This window comes from Morone saxatilis, unplaced genomic scaffold (assembly GCF_004916995.1).
Source record: "Morone saxatilis isolate NCDOM2014 unplaced genomic scaffold, NCSU_SB_2.0 Contig24, whole genome shotgun sequence".
Lineage (NCBI taxonomy): Eukaryota > Metazoa > Chordata > Actinopteri > Moronidae > Morone > Morone saxatilis.
The window spans coordinates 1,528,322-1,539,515 of record NW_023339807.1 but is presented as its reverse complement, the minus strand read 5'-3'; the positions used below and the strand labels follow the sequence as shown (position 1 = coordinate 1,539,515).

Here is an 11,194-nt window from a genome sequence, read left to right as displayed (position 1 = left end):
GAGAACGCAGTGTTCTAGAGGAGTAATAGGGTACTACAGCTTGTTAAGTGCGTATAAATGCCTAAGCAACAGTCAGAAGTTTAATAGTGACTGAATGCTAACATTGCTACTGGGATATCCTCTGGCAGCCCCTGTTTGCCTTCCTGTACAAGGAGCAGTTTCCTGTGGATGGCTGGAAGGTATACGACCCGACAGCAGAGTACAGACGTCAGGTAACTGCAACACTGAATGAATACACACACTTAACTGGTGACATTTTTTCAGTGTTTAAACCATTGTTCATTTTCACTCTTTATACTTCTATTTTATTCTATTTTATTATTGTTAGATTCATCTTTATGTTCTTTATCTTTTTGGTAGACTTGTTCTGAAGCAAAACCTGTTTTGATTTGATTAACTCTTCAACTAATTTAGCCTGATAGCATGTTGTTGGTATGGACATAAAGGCATTTTGCAATGATCATTTTCATGATTCAGGAGAATGTATTAGAGATTTCTTCAGGGTATATACACATCTGATTAATTCCATCACCTCGCAATACTGTAAGCAAGGCTATATATTTTCTTCAATTTAATTTTAGGAAAACTGTGATAGTATGAAGAACAAACCACCATATGCATACAGTCTAAGTATAAAAGGTTCTATAGAATCTTTTGTTTGCATTTGTATTCATCAGTTGCTGTAATGTCCTCAGTTTACAACACTGCTATCTAGTGGTTGGGGATTTAAATAAAAGAACAGTGTTCATGAGAATCAATACAATATCACAAAACAAAGTATTGCAAAAAACTACAAAATGGAAGCAACTGGAAATAATTAAATAATGACATAAGTACTTTTGTTAGAGAATAATAACAATAATACTATCAATAATAATAATAATATTTATATTTCTAGAGCACTTTTAAAACCAATGTTACAAAGTGCTTCACAAAATCATGATCAATCGTGATCATCTTTCTTGGTTGTAGTTAAAAGCCTAGCAGCTGAGTTCTGTACAGTCTTGAGTCAGTCAATAGATTTTTGGTGGCATGTAAAATGTTCTCTGTGAGTTTAAAATTTAAAAAGGACTGGAAAATATTTCCAAGATGATAAAACATAATTGCACAAACTCTGTGATGTGCTACAAGAGAAGAAGACAAACACAAAGCAGCAGAGTGGTGACATCTGCAACAGCTGATTAGCATCCATTTATCAAGACCACCCATAAACAGGTAAATAAGGTAAAGAAAGGCCCTGGGCAGTATCTGAGTATTTACAGTATGTAAGGAAACAAGTTTGCTAAGGTACATGCATGGCGATAGCACAAATAACAATATTTTCTAGACTTCTAAAGCAATGTTTTTTCCTAAAGGGACTATCATTGAGTAAACTGACAACCCCCAAACAGTGAACACAAAAACTGCAGGGAGTTTGTGTTACAAGATATTATATAATACATTAGACCCCCTGTGAAGCTTTGGCAACCCCAGGTTGGGAACCACTGTTCTAATGTTTCCTTCCATCTGGTTGCATGTGTTTCGTCAGGGCCTCCCCAATGAAAGCTGGACCTTCAGCAAGATGAACAGCACCTATGAGCTGTGTGACACCTATCCCTCCACCCTGGTCATCCCCACCAACATCACAGATGAAGACATCAAGCGAGTGGCTGTGTTCAGAGCCAAGCACCGCATACCGGTCAGTCTGAGGACCACTTTCAGTGCTCATGATGACCACTGACCATTCCAATGAAAAGTCTGAAACCAACGAAGTGTCTGTCTCTCAATACTTTCTGACTCAGTGGCTCTTCGTTCCAAACCCTTTGTCTCCTACTGAAGTAAATCTTTAAAAACAGCTCACAAATGTCCTAAAACAGCATGCCACTGTACTGTTACTAAAACAGGAGGAAATAGGGCCTTGATGAGGACTATTTTAAGTGGCGGATTAATCCACAGTCTGTGCTGTAGTGACTATTTGGGGCAGTATCTGTGTCATGGTAATGAAGGAACACCACCCAATGCAGCAGTGTGGCTCATGATTTCTTTTTTGGTGGTCCTAAACTGGTCCCCCTGCTCTTCCTGCAGGTCTTGTCCTGGATTCACCCAGAGTCTCAGGCCACCATTGTACGCTGCAGCCAGCCATTAGTCGGACCTTCGGACCGCCGATGTAAAGAGGATGAACGCTTCCTCCAAATCATCATGGATGCCAATGCCCAGTCCCACAAGCTCACCATCTTTGACGCCCGGCAGAATAGTGTAGCAGACACCAACAAGGTACGACACAGGCTTGGTTAAACAGAAAGATAGAGAACGGTTTTATTCTCTGCTCACCTCAGCTGCCTCTGACATATTCAGGCAAAGGATGGAGGGTATGAAAGTGAGAGCTTCTACCCGAATGTCGAGCTGAACTTCCTTGAAATCCCCAACATTCATGTGATGAGGGAGTCTCTGAGGAAGATGAAGGACGTGGTTTACCCCACCATAGATGAAGTCCACTGGCACTCGGCTATTGACCAGACACACTGGCTGGAGTACATACGGGTAAATCACAAACACGGCCACTTTGAGCAACCCATGAGCTGCACAGGGTGTGTCATTAATACACTGCGTGTGTCTGCTGTGTGTAGCTGTTATTAGCAGGAGCAGCGAAGATAGCGGATAAGCTGGAGTCCGGGAAGACGTCGGTGGTGGTTCACTGCAGTGACGGCTGGGACAGGACTGCTCAGCTCACCTCTCTGGCCATGCTGATGCTGGACAGTCACTACCGCACTCTCAGAGGATTCGAGGTCACACACTACATCACAATATCAACTACATACCACAGTCTTTATCAGCAACAGAATGAGGAAATGTGTGTTTGTGTTTACAGGTTCTGATGGAGAAGGAGTGGATTAGTTTTGGACACAAGTTTGCTGCTGTAAGGAACAAAGAGTTAAACTGATGATATTCTTACTGCTGATGAACTCGTGCACTGTAAAACTACTATTACATCACCCTTAAGCTGCAGTATGTTATTTTTAGATAAATATTTCTGGGCCCCACCTTGTGGCAATTTAAAGCAAATTCGGTTATTGTGAGTGAGCTATTCAGTGTGATGAAAAATAATATAAATCACATTAGATTTCCACTCATTTATCCTATCAAGTTGACTAAAGACTGACCTTATAGGTTTTTGGACTTATATAGCGGGCTCAGCTAGAGTGAAGATACTGCTATCATATGAAACTAGACCTAAGGCATCCATAGGTACCAAACCATGTCATGCTAGTTTGTTGGGAATGGGGTAAATAACACTCCAAAGTTAGGCTAAATTTCAGTGATGGAAAAAAGATTGTGATGGTTATTTTTCTAATGGATCCCTTGACCTCTGACCTCAACATATATAGGCACCCACGAGTCTCCTCAATACAACCATGCAACTCTGCTTACCCCATGCAGTTTTTTGTATGCAGTATAAATGTGTTGTGAGCTCTAGGCTAGCACAGGCTCATGAAACTGTACAACCACAAACAAAGCTACCTTACCTACATATATATGTATGACATATCACATGTTCTGTGTTGTAGCGTGTGGGTCACGGTGATGAGAACCACGCTAACTCAGAGCGCTCACCTCTCTTCGTCCAGTTCATCGACTGTGTTTGGCAGATGACTCGACAGGTCAGTCTCCATTCTCATACATATGTATTGTATAAACAATATGTTTATTGTTTTCACATTAAATATATAGAATAAATGTACTATATCAGGAGTAGCATGTCCATTTACCTCCACACCAGCTAACTACTGACAGCAGACATGCTACAACCAGTATACTCAGGATTTCTCATTTTCATGAAGCAGCACATTGAAAGTATACACACTGCTCAGCCAATCAGGATGAGCCTATTCATGTGCACATGGGCTCATTCATAGACATTTAGAAGCTGCAGCTCTCTACTCATAATCACCTCTGTTCCTCTGCCTGCAGTTCCCAGCAGCCTTTGAGTTCAATGAGCTGTTCCTGATCACGGTGCTGGACCACCTGTACAGCTGTCTCTTTGGTACATTCCTCTATAACAGTGAACAGGAGAGGGCAGCCAAGGTTTGTACCATTCTCCTGTTAACGGGGGTCATTGTTGGGGTTGAAGGCTCAGATTAAACTCCTCCATCCTGTGCAGGAGGTGCAAACCAAGACGGTGTCCCTGTGGTCCTATATTAACAGGTAAGATATTAACCACATTGATATGAGTGAATGAGTGGAGAGATTCTCTGACTGTTCAATGTTGTCCCCCAACAGCCAGCCTGAGGACTTCACCAACCCCTTCTATGTGGACTATGAGCACCACGTCCTGTATCCGCTGGTCTCCTCCAGACATCTGGAGCTGTGGAGCAGCTACTATGCCCGCTGGAACCCACGCATGAGACCACAGGTACATGACCAGCATTACCGGCAGAGAACTGCCCAGTATGACCAGTTAAAGTAACACTAACAGAGAAAAAAGAGGGGACTGGTTAACAAAAGCCAGTGTTTCAAACAGGAAGTCAGTCTGATCAGTAAAACAATAAATCAACAACCAAAGAAAGAAAAGCACTGAGCAGTAAGTATGTGTGAAATCAACAGAATCATTTCTGATCCACTAATGTTTCATTGTCTGGACTGAAGTTAAATGGACTGTACTTATATAGCGCCCCTTTCTAGTCTTTGGAGCCCACTCAATGCGCTGTACACAACATGCCGACCTCACCCCATTCACACACATTCATACACTGATGGCAGTGACGGATCCCACACATCGTCATGGAAACCTGGAAATTGATACAAATAGGAAAAAAAGGATTTTATCATTCATACATGAATTGATGTGTAACCAAATTAAAAGGATTCCAGTTGTTAGAATTACCACTGGGTTTATTCTCATACAAATATATAAAAGCTGTTTTTTAAATCAGAGGGGCTGGATCTGCATTTTCTGCAAGGTCCTGGAAAAACACTTCCACGTAAATCAATCAGTGAATCAATTATTGTACGAATTAACATTCCTTAACTGAAGATGTATTCAGTGTGAACTAATTACAAAAAGTCATAGTGACTTCATCATTCATTAATTTATCAATGTTGAACAGGAATTACATCCTGCATTCATTCATGCATTTAATATTGCATGCATTAGTTAAGCATTACTAGTATATAATATGATTTGTACTTATGATAAAATGTTATTCATGTTTGCCATAAAGCTGCAGTGGGTAACTTTTAATAATAAAATAACTTTTTGTTATGTTTGCTGAAACTTTCACTATATCCAGACAGTAGTACATGAGACAGATAATCTGTGAATGAAACAGGTTTGCCTTTTTGTACTCTTTGTTTATGGGGATACATTAACTCCTATCAGAAGTGATTTAGAAATGTTTCAATTCTGTTTCAAAGAAGCAAACAGTGAAAGGAGAATGGATGAGATACAGTCACCTTACAATTTATGTAGTGAGTCAACAATAAAGCAAGATTATTATGCTCTGATAGCTGACTGTTGACTGTCAATTCATCTTTTTTTAGCTTCACTGACTTCACAGAATCGCTGGCTTGAAAAACAGCAAATATACAGCAAAAATACTCACTTCTAGTAGCTAGAAATAATGGGAATCTAGGGGTGTTGTAGTGGAGGAAATAGTGGAACTAAACCACTCAGGGCCCAACAGTGGGGAGCCATCAAGAGGCCTTGAATTAGTTTGTTTTTATTTGTAATTAAATGGACCCTTGTTAGTGTAAAATTAGCAGCTTCGTTACAATAAACAAAAAAGACTGGCCATGGTGAGGGTGCACTGTGTTAATTTCTTCTAGTTGTTTCATATAAATTTAAACTCCCCCTTCATATACAATGAAAATAAAAACACAAGTCTACTAAAAATGGATTTTGTTGGCCGCAAAATAATGGCAAAAGTCAAAGGTGCCTGTTGTTACGACCCTTTCCCATTATGGCTCATTGAAAAAGAGGTCTAACATAATCACACAGTCAGGAGTTGCCAAAAAAGGTTTATTTTTAAACAATGAAAAAGACCAAGAAGTCAAAAACTAGTGAAAGCAGTCAAAATAACTTGAGGGGCCGGCCAAAATCAAAAAAAGAAGAGAAGCTGCCCAGACCAGCCCGGATAGGGCCGTAGGATCAGAGCTTCTTTTCTCTACCATAAATCTAAACCTTAAAGAAACTAAATCTTACTAACAGAAACAAATCATCATCATTGTCTTCACTCTACCATGTTTTTTTGTTTTGTTCTTTATTTCTGTCAAGCACTGATATATAAATAAAGTTATTATTATTGTTATTATAACATAATGTGCTGAGATTGTTCAAACTAAAGCACATACACTGCCCTAATAATCATTACAGATCCATGTGTTTAATTCTTGATCAGTTATTAGTACATGTGTCAGAATGGCTTGTATTAAGAGGAGAAGGGGCCAATTGAGACTGCTTATGCACAGGGTCCAGGCTTTCTTGTTATACTGCTGTGCAATACACTTTTCATTAGCAGAATGCTGAAGTGGTATAATAATAATAATAATAATAATAATAATAATAATAATTGTGTATCCTCTATTCCTCTCTGTTGTTTGTGCCATTGGGAAAATTCAGATGCGTATCATTGGGACAAACAACTGAAACCGTTCAGGTCCAGGTGAAATGGTTGTCCTGAGTCTCCAGGCAGAGACCTGGACACATTGTAAAGCTACTGGAAAAGGTAGAAATGTGATAACACTGTGAAAAGGCTGGATATTTTATTCATAAAGTAAACAAAATAAATACTAAAGCCTGAACTGCTGCACATGCACAAAAAGATAGAGGTCACCTCTTGTACCTGACTGAAGTATTCACTATCAGATGAAAGGTTCAGTGTAGTTCTATTACAGAATGTGTAATAGCTGATGCCTGCCTAATTATTTAATTAAATGAAATTTATGACAGACATTAAAAAATGATAATAATCAGTGAAATCTATCATTATGTATTGTGGTTTTGAAAGTAGTTAGGATCTCAGGTCCCCAGGCAGAGCTCTGACAAGGGTAACTCAAACTAAATCTACGGTCCTTGCTTTGGCATCAGACACAAAAGCCAAATCGGGACTTCACAGACCTGTAGATGCTATCCCAAAATATTACCAGACAGTAAGACGGATGTCGGAGTCTATGGCATTGCTAGGAAACAAAACACACATAGATTTGACAAGCCTTCCCCAGCACCTACTAAAACTTGTTATGACAACTTGAGTCTTTTTTCAGAGTTCTGGCTGTCATCTCTGTCGGTAATAACTGCTGAGATCTGGGAACACATCTCTTAATAAGGCCGGGGAAGCAAGGGTGGAACAGGCTATGTTCATTTAGGTCAGGGTCTGGAGGCTGTTCATGATGGGACATGGGGTGTGGATTTCAGTCTCTGGGATTTGAATGCTCATTGTGAAGAAGAGCAAACTGTTAAAAAAAGAGGTCCGAACTTTGCTTTTGTTCTGTAGCAGTTGTGGTGAAGTAAATCTAGTAATTGGCCAGAGTGTGCTGTCAGAATATTTACTGTAATAAACATTACTGTGCAATTTAAACATCATCAGTGTTTGCCTTAGTGTTTACCACAATCTAATTTTAGACTGTTAAGAGTGTTTACTGTAACATTTGCTCATTACCACAAACATAAAGTACAGCTTAGGCTGATGGGATTGTTGGACGAAATGAAAATGTGACCTAATGATGTTGCTAGATGAAAAATCAGAGAATGACCAAAATTCCAAAAGACCATGAATGGCTGTACCAAACTGCATGGTAATCTATCAATCTGCTATCAAGACAGGGTCACAGATGTCTATAGTCACTGTATATAGTGGGCTGCCTAAAGTCATTACAAGTCTAAACCCTCACTGGCGGCACCTAGAGGACACACTCAACTGCAACTCACAACGTACGATGGGACAATCAAAATACTGATGCCTTTGCCAGCTGTAGAGCCTAACCAGTAGTGGAGTTATAAATGTAAGGTTTTACACCATTAAGGTGGTGCTACAGGAGAAGTCAGGGATCAACAAAATAATTAGGATTTATCCTCTGGGGACCAGAGGTCTGTACTACATTGTGTGCCATTCTGTCATGTAGATGCTAGGGTAATTACTAAAGTGTGACCTGCTGGTGGCTCTAAGTGAAAGATCAGGGGATTACCAAAGTCATAAAGATTATCTGAGTACCATACCAGTATATAGCAAAGTTTTTTATTGATTTTGACCCTAAGGTACAAGGTATGATATCACCCTCTCCACTTCCACTCCCTGGTTCCTCTAGTAGTCCACCACCAGCTCTTGTCTTGCTGATATTGAGCTTCCGGTGATTGTTGTTGCAGCATGTGATGATGTTCTCCATCAGTCCTCTGTACTTCCCTTGTTGTCGCCACTACAGTTCCTTGAGGCGTGCAAGTTTTGCTTATCATAATCGTAGAGGCACAGCCATCCACTCTGACTGGCCAACCAGTGACATAGTCCATGATCCAAGATGCAGTGTCAGCTTGTCCCTCAGAAGCAGAGGCTGGATGGTGTTGAAAGCACTGGAGAAGTCAAAGAATATGACTTTTACAGTTCTTCCCTGCTTCTACAGGTGTGACAGGGTCTTGTGTGTCAGGAAAATGATAGCATCCTCCACTCTGTTGTTTGGCTGGTATGCAGGAGGTCCAGGAAAGAAGTTAGAAGGGTCCTCAGGTGTTGCAGATCCAGCCTCTCAAAGGTCTTCATGACATGTGATCTAAGTGCCATAGGTCTGTAGTCACTGAGAATGCTGGGACGTCCTTTCTTTGGCAATGGAACAATGCAGGTCTTCCATAGTTTAGGCACCTTCCTCAACCTCAAGAAAAAATCCAGGACACCGCTCCATATTTCCTCTGGTCTATGTAGATGTATGCTGAAGGAACTCCAGCTGCAAACTGTTAATCCAGTAGCTCATTGCCAGTGTAAGAAACCATGGTCTCCAGGTAATATTCCATAAATAAAAAGTTGCAGTAGTGCAAACATGCTTACAGGGTGCTTACATGAAGTGCTCATGATTCACAGTGTGTAAGACAGAAGTCCAAGAACAAGGAAAGTAAAGTAGGAACTGCTGCAACAAGCTCCTTCCCGCTCGGTGACTGGAAGTTAATTAGTTGTATGGGTCTTCCTTCCTTCCTATGAATGTTCCATCTTGCTAACTATGTCAAATGACTCATTTTGTTATGTTCTGTCTTGTTTTACCCATGTTTTGTAAAAAACATTATATATGACAGTTAGACCAGGATGTCCCACTGCAAACACTTCCTTTAAATTCGGCCAGGTAGTCATACTTTCCTTCAATTTGGAAGACAAGACCACCATGTCCTTTACAGCGCTCATTGTCCCACAGTCTGTTGCATGCTCACTTGTCATTGTGTCCAGTTGTAATTCCCTCTACCCACTCAAGACCTCAGTCAGTTAGTGGGCCAAGACTGGTGCTGAGATGACAACAGGGAAAAAAAGGGGAAATAGAGTGGACTACACATGTCTAATAATGGCTGTGGGCAAAGACAGTTCCCTAGAGACGGATACATTGCACTCTAATGTGTTTCCTGGGAGAATGACTTTATGTGATTTAGCTCTCTATGTTTTTTATTGTTGGCGGCTGTGTGTTTTGTAGACACACTGCACAGTGCTGCTCAGATTGGTTATATAAAATGTAAAAAAAACATTATCCACATTATGCATATCAAAATGATTGAATTATTACATTATGTGATTCTCCTGAATGTCTCCACTCCACAGCCAGGTGCCTCTTTTCCTTTCCTTTAGTGGCTAACGTTGCATCAGGTGCAAACTCTCCACTGTGAATAACAACCACAGCCTCTGTGGGCGGAGGAGCAGGACCTGACAATGACATCTCATTTAGGGAAGAGGTGCAGGTTCAGCCCATTAGCTTTCGGCTTTCTAAAGGCTACACCATCATAGGCTGTGTCTTCCAAAGGAGAGAGACCCTGAAATGGGACACAGCTTCAAACTCAGCCTGGGTAACACACACATTAGCTCTGCCTGACCTACACCAGCAAGCACACACTATCAAATACAAATTCCATTTTAGGAAGTCTTGTTTGAAGGAAAAGCAGTGCTGCACTGACTTCTTACAAATTGAAGGGTTGAATGTGCACAGGTGTGTTGTGGCTGTTTGTTTCCTTGTACTTTTAAATATTTTTGGATATAATGTTGAAACTTCACTAATTTATATTTTCCTATCAATAATTGATTCAATGAGTATGTGTAATGTGAAAAGTGTGCATGTTGTGACAAACAGACAATAATTACCAACTCTGTGCTTCCCCTCTGCTCTAGCATCTTTCAGTTTATTTTTTTAGTTTTAGGGCCTGCACTATATTTTTTAAGCTCCAGTATGCAACTTGTACAGTGTGATGTATAAACCTGAAGCCTCCAGTGCACATCCACTGAGAATGGACTTTACAGTGAAGTAGGACACATTTTCTTGTGTGTTCCAGTTCAGGTACACTTTTTGAATATTGAACATTTGCATGTTCAGATGATTTAGATATGTATAATGAGGTAGTAAAGAAGTGGATGACTTTTTAAGGATTTTATTGTGTCTACTTTTTTATGCAAAAAACATATCAGACACACAATGTTCCAAGCAGACTTTTTCAATATGTTTTAATACTGGAGGGGATCTTTAAGTTGTGGCAACCAGAAAATCACTTTTCTATAGGCTATATATTATATAGTAGCAATGTCAGTTAATAACCGCTGTGTTATCAGGTGACCGGAAACATGACTCCAAATTGATGCTCCAGGCCTGCTACATCTGGAATAAGAATTTTAACTCTAAACACATTCACCACAACAACTTATTCACAACAACAACTTTACTAGGTGATAATATATCAGTTTTGAGTTTACATGTAGTTCTGCCTACAAATGTCCAAATTACTGCTGCTCTCATTCAATTCAATTCAATTCATGTGTCCAGTTGAGATCCAGTGTGTTTGGAACTGGCTCCCCAATACACTAGGTTTAACTAGGTTAAACAATTGTGGAGTGTTAATGTTGATTCTGTAAGCCTGCAAACTACAGGTGCAGTTTACATGTATTTGTGTAGATGACCATACCCAACATCACAGCCGATGTAGCACTGAGCAGTTTTTAAAAAAAATCTCCTCTGCACTTAAGTCACCTTAGTACGGTGGCCGACAAGGGCA

General features: G+C 40.2%; 1 protein-coding gene across 1 annotated transcript; it reads left to right on the top strand.

Annotated features, from left to right (window-relative positions):
* Positions 1-128: 128 nt before the first annotated feature.
* On the top strand, positions 129-4,459 carry LOC118336443 (myotubularin-related protein 1-like; the record flags this gene model as incomplete). Its single annotated transcript, XM_035673097.1, is given in 10 exon segments — positions 129-212; positions 1,529-1,678; positions 2,065-2,253; positions 2,335-2,520; positions 2,607-2,765; positions 2,849-2,896; positions 3,546-3,638; positions 3,949-4,062; positions 4,139-4,182; positions 4,258-4,459. Coding segments are annotated over 10 exon segments (1,254 nt in total), but the record flags the coding sequence as incomplete, so codon positions are not given.
* Between the last annotated feature and the right edge of the window lie 6,735 nt (positions 4,460-11,194).